The 21,576-nt window shown below is 42.9% G+C and overlaps 1 protein-coding gene across 5 annotated transcripts in view; it reads left to right on the forward strand.

Annotated features, from left to right (window-relative positions):
• The window catches only part of NSD3 (nuclear receptor binding SET domain protein 3), an 85,547-nt gene that overhangs the window by 49,528 nt on the left and 14,443 nt on the right, over window positions 1-21,576 (forward strand). For 3 of the 5 annotated variants that reach the window (XM_081843853.1, XM_081843856.1, XM_081843857.1), the window contains 4 exons: window positions 12,431-12,580; window positions 15,723-15,879; window positions 18,123-18,325; window positions 18,859-18,971. In XM_081843853.1, coding sequence (XP_081699979.1) covers window positions 12,431-12,580; window positions 15,723-15,879; window positions 18,123-18,325; window positions 18,859-18,971 — 623 coding nt within the window. The remainder of the gene's footprint in view (window positions 1-12,430; window positions 12,581-15,722; window positions 15,880-18,122; window positions 18,326-18,858; window positions 18,972-21,576) is intronic. The other 2 variants (XM_081843854.1, XM_081843855.1) reach the window with 2 other exon arrangements.

Consider the following 21,576-nt stretch of genomic DNA (forward strand, 5'->3'; position numbering starts at 1 on the left):
CCTGCTAGCTAGGGATAATGGAAGTTGTAGGCCAAAAACATCTGGAGGGCCGAGGTTGAGGAAGCCTGGACTAGAATCTAACAGGTACTGACAGCAACTACCTTTGCCCTGTTGAAATGAGAAGAATATACCTGCATTGCCTGGTAGAATGCACCCCTTTCTGCTTGATTCCCCAAAGTTTCATCAATAGATGTCAATTAAAATTATTTTTCTGAATGTTGTTTGTAAAGGCAGGTGAAGGGGAGAGAGAGAGACATACAGAGACAGAGAACATAAACAGATGTTGTGGAAATAACTATTTCATTTCCTCCTTGGGATATATTACATACAGGAGAGGTAATGATGCTGACACAGGGCATGGAGGTAAACAGGAGACAAAGTTCATGTCCCTTTAAATAAATTAAATTTTTTGCAGAGGAATGGCGCCTGAAGGCTCAGAGGGAAACAGTAAGTTTTAGAGTGTTGAGCTTGAGCAGGGGTCCTTGGAGCAGGAAGAAAACCAAATAATTTCCAACATCTGGAGTGAATGGATCTAACTCCTTTTCAGCATGTTGTGACTGTCCTAAGCAGTCTTCATGCCAATGGAGTCACAGTTGTGGGCACAAACTATTTACATACCTCTAGCGTTGTTTGCTTCAGTTTCCTTTTACCTGTTGGGGTTGGGGGTTACTTCTTAGCTACCTTTCCCTCCAACTTTAAGATTGACTTCACTTTCATATTTACAAGCATGATTTAAAAAAAAATACATCTGATAGGCGATCAAATTTAAAATAGCTAGAAATATCTAATATACAAGATCAAAACTTCTTAAATGGGTTGGCTGTTGCTAGCTTTTCCAAAACTTGTAGTTTTTAGATTCCAGCTCTTTTAGTGTTCAGAAAGGCAGGTGGCCACTTTGGTCATCCTACACTCCAGTCCTAAGTTAATTACATCACACTATGATTTCTGCCTACCTCTCTGGTCTGGGTTGGGTAAATTCTCCTGAACTTCTACTTTAGGACAGACAGAGGGAGCAGCTCTTTTGTTCTTATATCAAAAGGAGAATTAGCTGGTAATTTAAATGCTCTTAAGTAGCTAGTCATTTTAATTACTGTTCTGTATTGCTTTCAAAAGATTTTATGCCCTGATATTTTGCAAGGGGGTGGTATGTAAATAAATCTATAAATAAAGAAAACAAAACATATGAATTCAAGCAGCCAAAAGGCATAGACAGCCACATTAGAATAGGACTTGGTGCCTCAGCCGCTGCAGTGCTCAGGTTTCCCTCTTCATATGGGAAGATGCTGCACATGCTGTTGCATCAAGAAGCTTTCACATGGGGGCTCATAATCTTCATGGGTTGCCCCAGTTCACTGGAGAACCATTTGCCAACCTCCTGATGTGGAGACTGTCTACGTGGTTGAGCCAGTGCCCAAGGCAAGGCACCATGCCAACACTTTTTGAGCAGTTTCTGTCTTGGAGATGGTGACATAAACATTTTCTTTGAGAAATTACAGTTGGCCTTCAGAATGGTGAAATTTGCTCTGTTGCAGTACTTGTGCAGTGAAGGAATAGCTTGTAGATTTCTACTTCCTAATTGAAAATTCTTTGCACGTTTTAAGATATATACACACTATTTCTGAAAAGCTTTGTTGGATAGAAGGCTATTGACAAGGTTTGCAGGGTGAGTTGTGGTTGCTACAGTAATAGAGTGCTGATGCAAACAACAGTGTATTTATTAGATATGCACAACAGCCATGAATGGGTTCTGACCTTCAAACACTTTGCTTTGTACCTAGTTGCCTACCTCTGATTACTGTTCTTTCTAGGCCGTTGCCTTCTCAGGTTCATGGTTTCAGTTGTCCTTGGAAACTTTCATGGGGTGAATGGGGATGCTGGTACATTTTGTTCTCTCTTTCGTAAAAGTTGTTTCCCTTCCCAAATTTACTGGTTTTGATGTTGAGCAGTATTCTTCAAAAACACAGCGATGTCTGTTGTGTTTCAAATTGCTCTGTCTGCTAGGACAGTCTAGTCTATAGGTAAAAACATTAGGTGTGCTATTAATAGTTGAAGTTACAGATAGGTAGCCGTGTTGGTCTGCCATAGTCAAAACAAAATAAAAAAAATCCTTCCAGTAGCACCTTAAAGACCAACTAAGTTAGTTCTTGGTATGAGCTTTCGTGTGCATGCACACTTCTTCAGATACACTGAAACAGAAGTCACCAGACCCTTCTATATAGTGAGAAGGTAATACCCCTATATAGTGAGAAAGTAATACCCCTCCCCACCTTCTCACTATATAGAAGGGTCTGGTGACTTCTGTTTCAGTGTATCTGAAGAAGTGTGCATGCACACGAAAGCTCATACCAAGAACTAACTTAGTTGGTCTTTAAGGTGCTACTGGAAGGAATTTTTTTATTTTGTTTTGATAATAGTTGAAGTGTAAGGCAAATGAAAAAAGGGGAAAGTGTGGTTTTTGCCAAAAAAATTGTTACAGTTGACATTTTTAGTTTGGGGAAAAGGAAGCATGCAGAGTGGGTTGATTCCTTCTACCACCCAGGAAGGCAGAGGACATGTGATCAAACTTTTCATCCTAGCCTTGTAGATTCCTCCTCTGCTTGCTTCCTGCTTTTGTGCAGCCAACTGCTGGGGTCCTGTCATGCCTGAGGCTGTCACTACAAAGTTTCAAGGCCAGCCAACAACAACAACAGAGGAGTCTGAGGAGTACTGACCTGCCCTCCAGCTCAGCTGATGCAAAGGGATAGCAAAGCAGGAGGAGGGTGCTCTCAGCACCATTATCTCACCCTCTGCATCTTTGTACCAGGTGTCATCTGCAGATGGGGAAAAAACATTTATATGGCAGTCCCTTCTCAGAGGATGGCAGGGCATCAAGCAGCTAACTCACATAGCTGCCTGCAGCTGACTTTAGCAGAATGCAGTGCCTTTTCAAAAATGCACCACAACTGCTCAAATGCCACACCCCATGTCTTCTTTGGGGTCTCCCTCCTCCATGGCTACTAAGTCCTTCACCTCCAGCCTTTTTTTTTTTAAACGGAGGAACAATTTATTCATAGAATTTATGGGCTGTTATTGATGATTTCACCAATTAAATGTTAAAACAAAACAAAGAAGATAGATAGAAGATAGATTTCAAAAACACTTTAGAATGGCATCAGCACATTCAGAGTTTTCTGTCTCCCCCAGTCCCCAGACAGGAGGGATAGCTAGAAGCTAAACATGTTCATGCTGCTTGTTCACTGTTTATCAGAGGAACCTAATCAGTATTCGCCTGAACTCACATCTGCTGGCTTTCTATCCTCCTGCAGAATGTTGCCTCTCAGGGCTTCCCATGCAGGCACCTCATTCTCCCCTCTTAATCAAGGGGACTTCCAACAACAGAGTAGCTTGGAGAAGGGAGCTAGAGAAGGGTCACTTGGCAGCAGAACTGATGGGTAATCCACTACCAGACTTACTCATAATTATGATATTTTGCCTTTATTAGCAAAAGCCTTATTGTCACTTGGTTTACAACCTTGGCTCCTCAGCCATCTCAAATGAGTTCCAGAGGGGTACTGGTGTTTTCTGAGTTCTGGTCAGCCTCCAAGGAAGTGCTCTTCCTCCTCCTCTTCAGATGGTAGACTTGGAATGGGCTAGCTCCTTACAGAGCAAAAAGGCTGCTAAACTAGCTCACAGGTTCTACACTCTTTCTTCCCAACCAATGGAAAAACTAGAAATCCCAGCAGTAGATTCCCTGGGGACAGTCTTGTTGTCATGTGCTCTCTGACCTATGGATAATGAATGTTGCATTAAGAGCCTATTGAAAAGAAATCCAATGTGGCAGTCAAGAAATCTCATTCGGACTAAGCCCTGGCTTTAAGAGCCACTTCTACTTTCATTCTTTAATTATCATTTTATTTCTCTGACTTGCAAACCTTCAAAACAAGGATTTGGATGATAGAATCCTCCATAGAGCATTGAGAAGGCTGGCCAAGGCCTTGGCATTCATTGTAGATCCCACCCTGAATGCTTTGCCATTTTTCACCAGGCGATCACTGCTACTCTGGTAGAAGGAGTTCACCACCCACCTCCCTTTTTAATCAGTGCCCTTTAACAGGATTTGTCTCTTTGGTGATGTATACTCAAGCAACCCCTTGTAGAAACAAAGGACAAATGCATCCCAACAGGGGAGGGACAGCCTAGATATACTTATTACTCATTTCACCTCAGTAAAAGCTCATTTCACCACAGGGATTATAGAAACTGAAGCCCACATGGTGACACATATTCTAGAATCATAGAATCATAGAGTTGGAAGAGACCACAAGGGCCATCGAGTCCAACCCCCTGCCAAGCAGGAAACACCATCAGAGCACTCCTGACATATGGTTGTCAAGCCTCTGCTTAAAGACCTCCAAAGAAGGAGACTCCACCACACTCCTTGGCAGCAAATTCCACTGTCGAACAGCTCTTACTGTCAGGAAGTTCTTCCTAATGTTTAGGTGGAATCTTCTTTCTTGTAGTTTGGAACCATTGCTCCATGTCCGCTTCTCTGGAGCAGCAGAAAACAACCTTTCTCCCTCCTCCATGTGACATCCTTTTATATATTTGAACATGGCTATCATATCACCCCTTAACCTCCTCTTCTCCAGGCTAAACATGCCCAGCTCCCTTAGCCGTTCCTCATAAGGCATCGTTTCCAGGCCTTTGACCATTTTGGTTGCTCTCCTCTGGACACGTTCCAGTTTGTCAGTGTCCTTCTTGAACTGTGGTGCCCAGAACTGGAATCATAGAATTCCAGTTCTATGATTCCAGGTTCTAGGGCAGACCTGCTGAGCTGCCAGCCTTCCTCCAGTGGGAAGAAGATTGAAGTTGTTTCTCCTCACCTAGGAACCCTAATTGGACAACTGGGTGTTAAACCCAGTCACAGAATTTTAGTCCAGACCAAAAGACTGTTTTTGACCATGGCCAGCCTTCTGGTTGGAGGTGAAACGGGTGATAACATCATCCAGAATCTGTTAGATTTAGGGGTCATTGAGCCAGTTCCCTCAGAGGAATAATTCTCTGCTTTAGTCAGTCATCTTTGTTGACCCAAAGGAAATAGGGAACTGGATGTCCATATTGGACTTGGAATATGTAAACAGTGTCAGGATTTATTGCAAGTTCAGGATGGAGTCCCTCAGGACCACCAGGGAGGCAATTCACAAAGTGGACTCCATAGATTTAACAGGGCCATGCCTTCATATCCCCGTATCCTCTCTGTTTGGGCAACTCCTGAGCTTTGTATACCAGCAGACAGGTAGACACTGATATCGGTAGCATCCTTTCACTTCCTGCTCTTTGGGTCTTTATCCAGGAACAGAGCATGACAGGACTTACAGAAAACTTTGGCTTCATTATAAACAAGCACAAAAGCCATCTCTACCCACCCAGCAAGTTATGGCACATGGGAGCAGTTCTAGACCCAGAAAAAAGAATTTAATGTGCTTTTCGCAGGAGAGAAACCAGAACTTTCTTGCAAACATCAGACCACTGCTTTTTCTAGCAGTGCTCCTCTCATAGAGATTTGCAGGGGAGCCATATGGAAATCCTTCATGTTCACCAAACATTTTTACCTCCACTGAGTTGGCTTTGGGGGAGAGAGTGCTCTAGCGTGTTCTCCCTCTGCTTGAACTTCAGCCACTGTTCATTTTCTGTTTCCCTCCCTGGTGATCAGGGCAGCTTTTGCACACATCACACTATCGGATGCTCCTTTACTCTAAACTGAGAAAGGAACTTGGGGCATTTATCTTCTTTTGGGGTGAACAAGGCATCCAAGGCTCACTCTACCACAGCCAACCTCTAGCACTTATTAGACACTCCTGAACAGTTACATCTGCTGAGGCCTCGGGATGGCATCAGGTCCCCTACAGCTCCAGTTCTTTACACTTCTCAGCAAACTCTTCCTCAGGCTTGGCCATAGGGCAGAACAGAGAAGGAGTCTACATGACCAGGCTGAACTGCAAAGGTTTGCTTACAAGTTCTCTAATTTTCTGGGTGATAAGAGTCAGCCCACCTGATTGGGTTTTTCTTCACTCCAAACCAGAAGGAACCTTCATGGTAAGTGTCCAATGTTCCTTTTGTATTGGGTTTTAGTGAACATAATAATGGGACTCCCATCAGCTCCAACTAGCACAGCGGGCTAAATGGGCTCTTGTGTGATCCAAAGGCACACAGGATGGCACATTAATACCCTGCCTGCTCCCTGACTAATGACATTCTGTCAGTCCCATCAACCTCACAAGCACGTGGGGGGTGCACCAGAGATAGAGCTTCATCTGTGGCTGGTCCCATATTGTGGAATTCCCTCTCAGGAGAGGCTAGACTGGCTCCCTCTTTGCTATCCTTGCAGACGATGCTGGTCACTGGGCTGATGTAAGGGCACATCGGATTTCAATTGCTACTTCTAAATGTGTTTTGATATATTTAAACTATTGGGTTTACTAGTTAATTTTTATTACTGTATATTTTGTGATGCTATTTTTTAATGTTGGAAGCCACCTTGAATCCCAACATGAGAGAAAGGTGGAATAGTAATACATTGAATAATAAGAACAAGGACTTTATTGTACATTGACTTGTTGATCTGGTTTTCACAGAGATGTATTTCTTGAGGGTTCTGTAATGAAGGCTGTAATCCAAGACACAGTTACCTTGAAGTCAAGAGGGCTTACTTCTAAGTAAGCATGTTTAGGATTTTTTTTTTAAAAAAAATGCATTGAAGAGTAGCTTTCAGTACATTGCAGCTATATCCTGCATTTACTTTTGAGAAGTATTGATCACTGTTAGGAACACGTGTTTCAGAGACAACAACTTTGGAAGTGTAGCAAGGCTTAATAATAATAATAATAATAATAATAATAATAATAATTAATTTATTATTTGTACCCCGCCCATCTGGCTGGGTTTCCCCAGCCACTCTGGGCGGCTTCCAACAGAGATAAAAAATACACTAAAATGTCACATATTAAAAACTTCCCTGAACAGGGCTGCCTTCAGATGTCTTCTGAATGTCAGGTAGTTGTCCATCGCCTTGACATCCGATGGGAGGGCATTCCACAGGGCGGGCGCCACCACCGAGAAGGCCCTCTGCCTGGTTCCCTGCAACTTGGCCTCTCGCAGTGAGGGAACCGCCAGAAGGCCCTCGGAGCTGGACCTCAGTGTCCGGGCAGAACGATGGGGGAGGAGACGCTCCTTCAGATATACTGGACCGAGGCCATTTAGGGCTTTAAAGGTCAGCACCAACACTTTGAATTGTGCTCGGAAACGTACTGGGAGCCAATGTAGGTCTTTCAAGACCGGTGTTATATGGTCTCGGCGGCCGCTCCCAGTCACCAGTCTAGCTGCCGCATTCTGTATTAGTTGTAGTTTCCGGGTCACCTTCAAAGGTAGCCCCACGTAGAGCGCATTGCAGTAGTCCAAGCGGGAGATAACCAGAGCATGTACCACTCTGGCGAGACAGTCCGCAGGCAGATAGGGTCTCAGCCTACGTACCAGATGGAGCTGGTAAACAGCTGCCCTGGATACAGATTTGACCTGTGCCTCCATGGACAGCTGTGAGTCCAAAATGACTCCCAGGCTGCGCACCTGGTCCTTCAGGGGCACAGTTACCCCATTCAGGACCAGGGAATCCTCCACACCTGCCCGCCTCCTGTCCCCCAAAAACAGTACTTCTGTCTTGTCAGGATTCAACCTCAATCTGTTAGCCGCCATCCATCCTCCAACCGCTTCCAGACACTCACACAGGACCTTTACCGCCTTCACTGGTTCTGATTTAAAAGAGAGGTAGAGCTGGGTATCATCTGCATACTGATGAACACCCAGCCCAAACCTCCTGATGATCCCTCCCAGTGGCTGCATGTAGATGTTGAAAAGCATGGGGGAGAGGACAGAACCCTGAGGGGTGCCACAAGTGAGCGGCCAGGGGTCTGAACACTCATCCCCCACCACCACTTTCTGAACACGGCCCAGGAGGAAGGAGCGGAACCACTGTATGACAGTGCCCCCAGCTCCCAGCCCCTCAAGACGGTCCAGAAGGATGTCATGGTCGATGGTATCAAACGCCGCTGAGAGATCCAGCAGAACTAGGAAACAGCTCTCACCTTTGTCCCTAGCCCGCCGGAGATCATCAACCAGTGCGACCAAGGCAGTTTCAGTCCCATGATGAGGCCTGAATCCCGACTGGAAGGGATCCAAATGGTCCGCTTCTTCCAGGCGTGCCTGGAGTTGTTCAGCAACCACTCGCTCAATCACCTTGCCCAAGAATGGGAGGTTTGAGACTGGGCGATAATTGGCCATCGTGGCCGCATCTAAAGATGGTTTTTTAAGAAGCGGTTTAATAACCGCCTCTTTCAGCGGGTCTGGGAAGGCTCCCTCACGGAGGGAAGCATTCACCACCCCACGAAGCCCATCGCCCAGTCCTTCCCGGCTAGCTTTTATAAGCCAGGATGGGCAAGGATCCAGGAGACAGGTGGTTGGCTTCACTCGTCCAAGCAGCCTGTCCACATCCTCGGAGGTAACAGATTGAAATTGATCCCACATGACTTGACCAGACAGGACTCTAGCACTCTCCCGCCCCAGCCCTGCTCCCACGGTGGAGTCTACTTCTTCCCGAATCTGAGCAATTTTATCTGCAAAAAAAATTGCAAAATCATTGCAGGAGAACATGTGGCCCGTACTGGGCCCCGATGTTACAGGTGGTTCCGCTAAATTGCGAACCACCTGAAAGAGTCTCCTGCTGCTGTTTTCTGCAGATGCAATAGAGGCGGTGAAGAAAGTCTTCTTCGCCGTCGCTATCGCCACTTGGTAGGCTCGACGTTGAGCTCTAACCCGTGTCCGGTCAGATTCAGAATGAGTTATCCGCCACCGGCGCTCTAGCCGTCTCAACGATTGTTTCATTGCCCTCAGATCCGTGGAAAACCACGGGGCTGTCCGGGCTCCATGCAATCGGAGAGGGCGCTTCGGAGCCAAACAGTCAATAGCCCTGGTTAACTCCACATTCCAGCGGGCCACCAGGGAATCGGCTGAAAGGCCATCAACATGGGATAAAGCATCCCCAACCACTCTCTGGAAACCATTTGGATCCATTAAGTGGCGGGGGCGGACCATCCGAATCGGTCCCACCTCCCTGCAGAGGGGATGGGTCGCGGAGAAGTCCAGTTGCACCAGGAAGTGATCTGACCATGGCACTTCTTTCGTTTCGCTTTTACTTAGTGTCAGATCACCAACATCCGTAGAGGTAAACACCAGGTCCAAGGCATGTCCGCGGCTATGGGTTGGGCCAGACTTATTCAGGGACAGCCCCATGGAGGCCATGCTTTCCACGAAGTCCCGAGCGGCCCCTTGTAAGGTCGTGTCGGCATGGATGTTAAAATCCCCTAGGACGACCAAGCTAGGTGTCTCCAGGAGAACATCCGCCACGACCTGAAGCAGCTCGGGCAGGGAATCCTTGGTGCAGCGGGGAGGTCGGTACACCAAAAGGAATCCTGTACTGCCCCTATTGCCCAACTTCCAGAACATGCACTCAGAAAACTGGGTCTTCCCAATAGGACGCCTGGTGCAAACTAATGACTTCCTAAAAATCACTGCAACCCCCCCTCCCCGCCCACATGACCTGGGTTGCTGTGCGTAAGAGAAACCTGGTGGACAAGCAGCGGCAAGGACAGGCCCATCTGCTTCATCCAACCAAGTCTCTGTTACACATGCCAGGTCAAGTCCTCCATCCATGATCAAGTCATGGATGGCAGTGGTCTTATGAATCATTGACCTGGCATTGCACAGCAACACTTTCAGGTCATGTGGGTATCCCTTGCTGATTCTAGTATTCATCCGGTCAGGACCAGACCCAGAGGCAGGGATAGTCCTCAGACAACGACTAAACCTGCCTCCTCTGTAATGACATGGTCTGGTCTTAGCGTAACTCCTCCTCCTACCCGTGATCACTGAGATCGGTTGTCCCAGTGCATTCCCCCCTGTGAAGCATATCCCAGCCATTTTGTGGGCTGGGGCCCATTCCCCGGCAGCCCTGACCCCTCCCCTTAAGAACAAAATAACCCCTTTAAGAAACAAACAAACAAAAAAAAAAAAACCACAAATAAGACAATATAAACAAAAAACAATAAAAATTACAAAAATTACAAAAACATAAAATCAAACAAATTCCCAGGCCCAATAAACATCCACCGCACCCCCCCCCCACATACAAAAAATTCAAAATAAAAATTTTAAAACATTTTAAAAGCACTCTGCACCCCTCCGGCAGTAACAGCTTTGAGAGAGTATGGTGTAGTCTTGTCGTACAAGGGTATAAAATGGAGACTTGTCCCAAATCTGAGTAAAATGGATGAATTCTTAGCTTTTGTAATAAAATTTTAAGATTCCCAAAGTGTTCTGTTGATTATCATGTGTGCCTTCTGTAGTTTGAAGACAAAAGTTTATGTTGGCCACATTTCCATGTAATTCTAACCCCAAAATTCTGGGGTGCTTTGCTGCTAGCAAAAAGGAGGAGTAAAGCTAACCAGAATTTTAGTGGCCTACAGTGTTGATTTTGCTGCATGGTTTATAATCAAGTTTATAATGATTTTTTCCTGATCTTTCTCTGGATTTGCCTCCTAGCTTGGCTGATAACAGTTCTAGTAAATACTGGGGTCCCTGAGAACAAATACAATTCAGACATCTCATGATAACTCTTTGTGCGTTTCTCCTCAACATACGTGCATTTTTGTGTAGGAAACCAACATTTAATGTTGAGACTGCAGTATGCACTTCATAACATAAGCTTTTTAAATGGGACTGGCATGCGTGGAATGATTAACTTAGCGTGGCTTGCCTCCCTTGCCGTAGTCATCAGAGGAATAGACCAGGTTCTTCCTATGAAGCATTTGCACAAGAATCTTGGGGCTGTATCCAGTGCTTTTCTTACTCAGTAACTTAGGACTTAGGTCCATTAGTTTCAGTGGGTATGCTCTAAGTGAATTAGTTATATATGGCCCCTTTTTCTTGAAAGATCGTGCTCTCTAGCATGTAGATTCCATGCAGCATAGATGTGCACTGATCAGTATGTATGTTTTACACTTTTAATTTGTGTAAGGAGGAAGAAGTAAAGAAAGAAAAAGTCCTGTTGAAGCTGGAAGTCAGGAGAAATTATTCCCTTTGCCATGAGAGTTGCCAAACCTAGGATGCTTTGGTTGAGGAGGCTTTTGGTTAAATCATGATTTGTGTCCTGCAGTTGTTTCTGGAAAAGTCATTTTATTATTTTCCATCCCTTTTGTATATTGGGGTCTTTCCTTAGTCACTGGAGACTGGTAAAAATTAAAAGAAACTATGCTCCAGTGTTAACTTACTGGAGAGAAATCTCAATCTGGTGAGACTCTCTAAAATATATCCGTGTGGGGGTACTGTGGGGGGGGGGGAGTAGTGGCTGCATTTTCACATGAATGGTTTGCTATGTATGTGCAGATGACTTGTGCTTTGCTGCTTCACTAGTGGCTACAACAAATCACAATCCCTTCAACCTGGGAACGTCCTTTATTTCACTCCAGACAAGCTATGATCTGAGGCTGAGGTTTGTTCATGTCTCTGCAGGGGTGGTTTGCTAGAGCCCTGGTTTGGACATAATGCTCTTCCCATTCCTGCCAGGGCAGACGTGAAGCAGGAGCCACCTGCATGTTCCATGGCAAACCGCTCACGATGGTTTACCATGACAGGTGAAATGTCTGATCCCCATTTTACTGCATTTATTTGATCATGATGCCTCCCTTACACCACAACCATCCAACCCCCCTACTCATTCTTCCCAATGATGATTTGGGGAAAGGAATACTCAAATAAACATGGCACATCAATCAGATGTTGTTGAGTCTAACAATTTCACCAGGCTGAAATTGCTCCTGTGAAGCAACATCTAAGAAGGGCATTGATTCAGGACTGCATTGTGCAGCAGAAGTTGCAGCCAAGCTCTGAATCCTCTCTAGGTGATTCTTAACATGGCTGTGGCTTACGTGTGGTCTTAAGTTCTTAGCCCCTGTTGATGGGATTAGCAACATGTTTCCCAATTAGCTGCCTTTCCTTTTTGAGGGTAGATCGGTTATAGGGAAAGTCACAGATGTGTTTTCTCAAGTGTGCAGGTTAAATAGAGCACAGGTGAAAAACAATTTTGGACCTATATCTTATCTTTAATCCTATATACTTAGGCACATAGATGCTATCTTATTCAACATAACAACCTCTCTGTAGACATAGAACCTTTTTCTCTCTCACTTTTTCTTTTTCCTCATCACATCACTTTTCTTTCCATACTTAAAACATAAGTAAAATATGCATATTAGGTGTTTAATTTGGTTTTCTTTTATTTTTCTCCTTATGGAATCATGGGTAGCTTCATTGCAACTCATTTCTTTCTGTTTGTTTCGTATAGGGCTGATAGTGCAGGATCATTCAGACCCCCTGTTCAGTTCATATGCCAATAAGTCCCACTACCTACTGAATGAATCAAATCGTGCTGAGTTGATGAAATTACCTATGATTCCTCCTTCTTCGTCAGCTTCCAAAAAGAAATGTGAGAAAGGTAACCAAAATAGCTTCTTTCTCTTTTTAATTTTCTTTCACTTTCCTGCTTTTCCTTTCTTTTTGTTTGCTTTTAAAAACAAATCAAGCTCTCTATGCTCATCCAGCACCTTCTTGTTGCGCTTGATAAACTTCACTCATTGCTTATTGTGAGTGTGCATTCATGTTGGCAAAAATATTACAAAGGGGCTTAAAATAATTGCTAAATTCCGCTCTGTTACTGAGCTGCACTTTACCAACCAAATCTAATAGACTTTCCTGAAAGCCGTGAGACAGAATCTGTTGTGTCTTTGTGTTGCATGTTAACCACACTAAATGAGATAAATGCCCCTTTGAGCCTCGTTCAGACCTGTTTCACAGCCAGAATGGGATTGCCTAGAGGTTGCAAGTATGTTAGCCAGTGATTCCAGGAGAAGATTTTTGGTGCTGTGATTTGTAAGATCACCAAGACCCCTTTTCAAGCCATCGATCGTATGGGGCTGCCATGTATTTGAACCAATCCTTGCCATTCCTGCCTGGATGGCTTTCACATTTCTCAACTGCCATTTTTCTGTTGAGAAGCCTTTGCTCGACTTATTCAGTCTCCATGAGGAAGAAGGCAGCCTTTTAATTGCTTGTTGATATTTCCTTAGGCAGCTGGATAGCTTTTGCTGGTTTAATTCCCAGAAGATTCCTTCTGACCAGTTGTCGCCACTTAAGGAGGATAAGGCTATCAATGACTATTTATTGCCTCCAGCATCACAGGCAGTGTGCCCTCTGAACACCTGAGTAGGAGAGGGTTGTTGTGCTTGTGTCCTGCTTGTGGGAGTCTCATAGATATCTCACTAGCCACATAAGAACAGAATGCTGGACTGCTGGAGATAAATAATACCCACACCTTTGGCCTGATCCAGCAAAGCTGTTCTTATGTTCTTATCCCCTCATCCATTTTCATTAATGTGGTATAACAGAATGCACATATTACACACAGCTGATTTGTTTCTCTACCTCTCCCTGGAACCATACTTCTCATGGGGTTCCTAAGAAACTACATTTGAAGAGAGCAAATTTAGTACTTCCAGCAAGAGACAGTTGGGAATAGGAAGGATGGCTTTTAAAATGTGGTCACCTGATGCTACTGAATAATTCTCTTAAGGGCTTCACATGTAGAAATGACTCTTGCACAGTTGTAATCGTTCTTTAAATTTCTGAAGATTCAAAATTGCTGTTTAATTTTGAGACTCAGACAAGACAGAAGACCAGCCAGGTGACAACTCTGCAACAGTCCTTCAGTTCAAATGAGAACAAGAGTAGGACACCAGTTTTGAAGGAATTTGGAGAGGTTCCATGCATGTATAAACCCTGTCTATCCGCAGGAGGAGCTTACCCAGCCATCTGCCATGTTCCCTGCCTTCACTTCCACTTGGCACATATAGCTCTTAGGAAAACATGAGGTTGCATCCAACATAAGACAAACTCAAAGTTGATCCACTGAAATCAATAAACACGGCTAATTGAGGTCTGTTAATTTCAGTGGGTCTATTCCAAGTAGATGCTAGTTGGATAAGAACCCATAATGTTCACTATGAAGACTTTGGTTGGGTCTGCCTCCTCAACTGCATGTGAGCTGTACACAGTTGAAGCCTTGTCCAAACTAGGGCTTTTGTCTGTGAAGTTTGGAAAACAGCTTCTATTGTTTCTGAGTGCTTGAACTCTCCAAAAGAGTGTTGACCTGGTTCCCCTTGCTAATAGCTCACTCACCTTGTTGCTGTTCTTAAGCTAGTCTCCATCACTGAGAGACTTGAGACACTTGAGACTTGAGAATTATTTTGAGCCCTCTTTATGCTTAGCTTCAGCAAATCTTACTAATGCATTGTAAGAGCCAATTTCCTGCTTAGCATTGGAAAATTTTGTGTGTGTGTGTGTGTGTGTGTTTTGTTGGTTGTTTGCTTTGGTTTTCACATCTTTTTGACATTTTACCTTGTTTGGGCATTTTTTTCAATGATTGGAGCTGTATTTCCTCTGAAATGGTGTTTACGCTTTTAGAATTAATTGTGGGATTTTGAAATGAAAGGGAAATCAAGCATTTTAGGCTTTATTGCATCCACAGCAGAGGAAATATAGTAATTATTTTGTTGTTGTTTTAACAAACTCTTTTTTGAGCTCTGTAACAACCAGTGCAATCACAGCTTTGAAAGTCTATAGGTGGACAAGATTTTCTGACAGCCTTTGGGAAAACATGAATCCAAATTTCTCCAGATACTAAAAAGTCCCACAAAAGCAGCTTAATGCTGTGTCCTAAATTTTGAGTCCCCCCTCCGGCTTTGCAAGAGTGCTTGTTTGCTATCAACAACATATTTGAACAAAAATCAAGTCCCCACTTGCAAATATCCCCATCCGTTAGTATAAATATTTAACTACAAAATACAGGTAGCTCGTGCAGATGTGATGTCCCTGATCACACTGGTTTGAAGCTTCCCATAGTAAGAGCCAACCTTGGTGCAGATGTCAGGCTACTGTGTGGTTTGCTCCAAAAGCAGAAAAGTAGGGAAAGTGTTTGGAGGGAGGGATGCGCAAGTGAGTTTAGCCTGCTGTGCATTTTAGAGAAGGGAATTGTTACATCTGCACAAGCCACGTAGTGCAGGAAATCTTTGTTTTGGAGAGTCAGCAAAGATTTGCAATTTAGAGATAATGGAATTTATTTTTCTCTTGTATCGTTTTTGAAGCAGAAAAAAATTGATCAACCTATAGGCTAACTTTTATGCACTAACTGATTGCTAAGGGATTCAGTCATGGCAATGCTGGTTTAAAACATATTACAACCAGTCATTTATCTGAAATATTGGCATCTCTTAATATTAAGACTGCCTGAGAAAAGGAAACTTCCACATAGTTTTTTTATATTCAAAAGTAGGTCTGATTTGGCTGTGTAACATAAAAAGTTGATGTGCTTTAGCAAATCACATGGCTTGAGAGTTTTTTTTTATTAGTCTTGTACATACAGAATATGTGTTTTTAAATCCAGCATTGCAAATTTGACTTGATCCTTTTGTTTTGCCGTTTGTATTGTATGGGTTGGTAATCCTGGGCATATTGCACTTGAGAGACGGTGAATCCTGCCCGACGCCTTTAACTATAAACTGAGCAATGTTGTTTGTTTAAAGGTGGGAAACTGTTGTGCTGTGAATCATGTCCAGCGTCCTTCCACCCGGAATGTCTCAACATCGAGATGCCAGAGGGCTCCTGGAACTGCAATGACTGCAAAGTGGGCAAGAAGCTACGGTACAAGCAGATTGTTTGGGTCAAGCTGGGAAACTACAGGCAAGTGAAGCCCAACTCAAAATACTTTGTGGTTATCCCATTACTATTATTATTATTATTATTATTATTACTACTACTACTACTACTACTACTACTCTATCATGATTTCTTTTTTAAAACTATACAGGTAACTCACATCTTATGCAGGGGTTATGTTTCTAAATTGCTCAAAGCCTCAACAACCCCTAGAACTGCTCCCACCTCCTGAGATCTGGCTGTTAAGCCCTCCAGCTTTCTTACTGGGGTCTCAGGAAACACCACTTGTACTCATGCAGCCTCCTTGCAGCTTCGCTTCTCCTTCCCTCAGCAGCGTTCCTCAGTCATCTTCTAGCTGCTGCTGTCGCCGCCGCCTCTCCTTCCTTGACTGCTGCTGCTCTTTCTGTTCTATCCCTGCAAACCTGCAAACTTTCTTTTTAAAAAGAACATCTTTACCCCACCCTGGCTCTGCTTTCTGGTTTTTCCTGTTCTCTTTGTAACAGGAAAGCCCAGCATGGAGAAAGCTGTTAAGCCCTCCAGCTTGCTTACAGTAGCGGCTCTCTTAGCAGCTTTCTCCACACCCCGTTCTCCATGCTGCTGCTGGGCTCCTTCCTGGGGCTGCTGGGCTCTGGTTACCCCATGCAGAGGAGCCCAGCCCGAGGGACAGGATTTGTGTGAGTCACTGTTTCCGAGCCAGCCTTGCAGAAAGGAAGGGGGATGTAGGGGGGGTGCTATTCTGCTTGGACCACCCACTGGCCCTTCTCTCTGCCTACTCCAAGCACTTTGTATTTAATTCATTATTTTCTGGCCAAGCGTGCAAAGCTGCAATCCCATAAGTGAAATTAGCAAAAGATGTGAGTTACATGTACAAAATACTTTGCAGATTTTATTTTTCGTCATATTTGTATGCTTCCCCTCTTCTCCGGAGCTTAGTGCAGCTGGGGGAAGGCGGCATTCCCTCTTTTTATTTTCACAGTAAGAGTGAAAGATAGGTTATGTTCAGAGAATAAGACCTGGCCCAAGAGAATTCAAGGAGCTTCATGATGTCTGGCAGCCTGAATTCGGGTCAAGTTCCTTTCTTAAGGTTCTACCAGCCACCCTCCAGACAGTGGCAGGGTGGACAACTTTGTCTCCAGCTATCCTTAAAGAAGAGGCAGAATTGTATGAGAGGAAATAGCCCTTGATTCCGTCTGGTTCCGAACCATTTAGGACTTTGAATTGTGCTACAAAATGAACCAGTAGCCAGTGAAGGTGATTTAGAGACCTTACATACTCCATGTAGCTGGTTCTAGTCAGCAGCTCTGCTGCTGCTCTTTGTACCACCTGAAGCTTCTGAACAGTCTTTGGAGCAGCTTCACTTAGAGTCCGTTATAATTATTCAGTTGGATATAAATAAACCAGTTGTGACTCCTGGAAAGAGTGTCATTGTTGCCTTGGCCTCAGCCGTGCAGTGGCACTCTTGGCCACAATCCAGGAGGAAAGATGTATTGAAGAGGATCCAAAAATTGCAAACCTTTTGAAGAAAGGTTTGTGTTGTTTTATGGTACCTTATGTTGTGCACTGCCTTAATATTTTATGTGGTATATATATGCTTGTACAAATAAATATCCAGTCCATTATTGATCTTGGGCTACAGTTCAGGATCTCCAGAGTCTTCCCAAACCTGAGATGGGAATAGAGCAAGAAAGATGTATCATTCATAACTTGATGTTGCCAAGTTCCAGTTCTCCAGACAATCATTTAAAAATAATATTATTCTAAGGAATTGCATGGCTTAAAATGTGCTGAGATATTGAATATGTTTGTGGATTAATAAAACTTTTTGCAACTTTTAACAGTATTCAGTAGTGTTCTCTCTCTGTCTTTTGACTAGTTGTCATATTTTTCTGACCTAGTTATGTGAATTGATTAGTAAAATGTCTTATGGACTAGTACTGATGATTGACATTTTTAAAATTGAATTATTGTTGTCTGTTTTCTGCTTACAGAGCTCATATTCTCTTCCAGGATATACCACTTTTGCAAAAACTCATTGAAATGAATGGACCTTGTGCAGCTGGACTGCTGGGTGGTTAGCTCTTAAGTGATGAGGAGTTCACTTGTATAAGGAATTTTCTAAGATTGTTACCTACACTAGGAATAATCCTGCAGAACATAATTTACTAGCAGAGAGATGGTTTGAGAGCTGTAAGACAGACAGTATGCCTTTTATTTAATGAATTTCTTTCTTAAAACCCCCTCCTTTTTTCTCACTCCATTATTTCTAGGTGGTGGCCAGCTGAGATCTGCAATCCCAGGTCTGTTCCTCTCAACATTCAGGGCCTCAAACATGATATCGGGGACTTTCCAGTATTTTTCTTTGGTTCACATGACTACTATTGGGTACATCAGGGCAGAGTATTCCCTTATGTTGAAGGAGACAAAAGCTTTGCTGAGGGGCAAACGAATATTAACAAGACCTTCAAGAAAGGTAAAATCAAAAGACAGTTTTTAGTGGTTTAATGACAAAATGTTCCACATTTTTTGTGTCTCCATCACTACTTAATCACATGGAAATTGTGGTTGTTGTGTTTTGTGTCCTGCGTGAAACTCCAGCTGAACTCTACTGAGAACTGGTTTAAATGTTTATAACTATATGCGACAACAGTTCTGGAATTGTTTTCCATCTAGAAGGTAGCAATCTCTGTGCATATTTGGTAAAATGATAAAACATTAATATTAGTGCTGCAACATTTAGTTGATTAGTCTATTAATTGATTTTTTAAAATCTGGTTAAAAAATCTTTGATGAAAAAAGATGTTCCTGATTATTGGGCAGCAGTTAATCAATTAAATGAAATAATAGATTTTAAAATTTGTAAGTTGGAGTAACAGGTCTAAATATTCTCTGATGGCTTAAAACCGTTTTGTTCTGGATTTCCAGAACGTAGCTATTTGTAGAGTGTTCCCTCTGCACCAACTGCTAATACTAACTCCTTCCTCCATTTTGGGCTCCTTCACACAGCACTTGAAGAAGCAGCAAAACGCTTCCAGGAACTGAAAGCACAAAGGGAAAGCAAAGAAGCACTTGAAATTGAAAGGAACTCAAGAAAACCACCTCCATACAAACATATTAAGGTGAGCCCCTTTTCTTGCTCTTATTTGTGTTGGATGTGTTGAGCACATGAGCACTTTACATCCACAGTGAGAAACCTTTTTCTCCCGGCCAGCCAGGTCTGCATCTGCCCTACTCCTCATGGGCCAGACTCGACATGTGAGCAGGGCTACCCCCTGTCAATCACCCAATGTTACGATGACATCAGATAACCAGCCTCTCTGAGCACATGCTCCCTGTACAGATTTAAAGAGGCTTGCAAAAGAGGTGCCATAAGGACATAGAAAGTGACATTATATCAAATCAGACTATTTGTCCATCTAGCCCAGGATTGTCTATTCTGACAGGCAGCAGCTGACAGGCAGAGGTTTTCATTTTATTATTATTATTAATTGCTTTATTGATTGTAAAAAAGAAAAAAGTCAACAAAGAAAAGAACCAAAGGATGATACAAATTACAAAAAATTAAATTAACTTCTTACAATACAACTTCTTTTTATGACTTCCAGTCACCCCATCAAGAGTCCCAGGTTTCTTTTAAGTAGCGTACTTTTCATTATCACTCCAAACTTCTCCCAAATTTTTGTTTTAATAAGTTTTCTATGTTCATACTGGGATCATTCTAGGCTAGCCAGAGAATTCATATTTTTACAATGCTCTTTTAAGATATTCTCTGTAAATATCCCACTCTCTAGTAAATGATTGTTCTGTATTATCTCTAATTCTTCCTGTCATCCTTGCTAATTCTGTGTATTCCAATAATTTCATCTGACAGTCCATTTTGGTCGGAATGGAATCTCCTTTCCATTTTTTGGCTATTAAGATTCTTGCTGCCACTGTTGCATTCAGGAAGATTTTCCTCAATTTTTTTGGAATGTCTATACAGTGGTGCCCCGCAAGACGAATGCCTTGCAAGACGAAAAACCCGCTAGACGAAAGGGTTTTCCGTTTTTCGAGGCGCTTCGCAAGACGAATTTCCCTATGGGCTTGCTTCGCAAGACGAAAACGATTTTTTTCGCTTTTTTCTCCCTTTTTCTAAGCCGCTAATAGCCGCTAATAGCGCTAAGCCGCTAAGCCGCTAATAGGGTTGCTTCGCAAGACGAAAAAACCGCTAGACGAAGAGAATCGCGGAACGGATTCTTTTCGTCTTGCGAGGCACCACTGTATGTACATTCGGGGTTTTATTCAAAGGAGATTTTAAACCTATTTTTGAGCTCGTTATATTCCACCACATGTGAATCATCATACCCTCTGCCTCTCTACATCTGCAACAAATGCTTGACCTGGTTCTATACATTTTAACCAATTTTGATGGTGTTAAATACCACCAGTATAGCATTTTCATAAAGTTCTCTTTCAGGGTATAACATGCAGTAAACTTCAAATCTTCCCTCCATAATCTTTCCCAGGCTTCCATTAGAATGTTATAACCAAAATCTCTGGCCCATTGGATCATTACCGATTTAACTTCCTCCTCTTTGACTTCCCAGTCTAGGAGGAGTCTATACATTTTAGAGTGATTTGTCTTTGTTTTAAATTACAGTGGTACCTCGGGTTGCAGACGCTTCAGGTTACAGGCTCCACTAACCCAGAAATAGTACTTCGGGTTAAGAACTTTGCTTCAGGATGAGAACAGAAATCGCGCAGCAGGAAGCCCCATTAGCTAAAGTGGTGTTTCAGGTTAAGAACGGACCTCCAGAACGAATTCAGTTCTTAACCCGAGGTACCACTGTAGTTCTTTCTCGAGTCTACATGGTTCTACAGAAAAACCTTTCCTTTTATCTATTTTAAATGTCTCATTAAGCTGATGATATTGTAACCAGTCAGATAAATGTGTTTGGATTTCTTCAAAACAAATTTTTAATTTGAGTCGGTTTCCTACCTCCTCCAGTAATACTTTGTAAGTTGCCCAGTTTCTTTTCATATTCTTTTTTTTAACAGAGAATGCTTCTATCAGTGATAACCACCATGGCTTTTTAGGCTCTAGCAGATCTTTATATTTAGACCACACCAAATATAAAGATTTTCTTATGGCATGGTTCAAGAAACCTTTATGGACTTTATCATACCCTAAGTAGGTGTCCATCCGTATCGATTATAAAATCCTTCCAAGTTGAGCAGATCGGTATTTTGTAACATCATCCATTCCTGGATCCAGGAGAGACTGGCAGTTTCGTGATATAATTTCAAGTCTGGCAGGGAACCCCCCCCCCCTTATATCTATTAGCAATTTGTGTTTAATCCTGGGTCGTCGTTGTCCCCGCCATATAAATCTAGAGAAATCCTTCTGCCATTACTTGAAATAGCCCATTCCCCCGATCATAGGAATTGATTGAAAGAATAAAAGCATCCTTGGAAGCACATTCATCTTTATAGTGGATATTTCCCCCCATAATGATAAGTTAAGTCTATTCCAGATCTCCATGTTTTTTAAAAATCTCTTTCCAGGTCTTAATATCTTAAAATAAGTTTTTTGGGGGGGTTTTTTTGCCTAAGCCATATTCCTAGATATTTTACTTTCTTACTAATTGTCAATCTGGAAATCCTTTCTAGTTCCTCTTTTTCTTGGGTTTCCATATTTTTAATCAGCAGTTTTGGTTTTTTACTATTGAGTTTAAAACCCACCAC

This window comes from Podarcis erhardii, assembly GCF_964252035.2.
Source record: "Podarcis erhardii genome assembly, chromosome: 16".
NCBI lineage: Eukaryota > Metazoa > Chordata > Lepidosauria > Squamata > Lacertidae > Podarcis > Podarcis erhardii.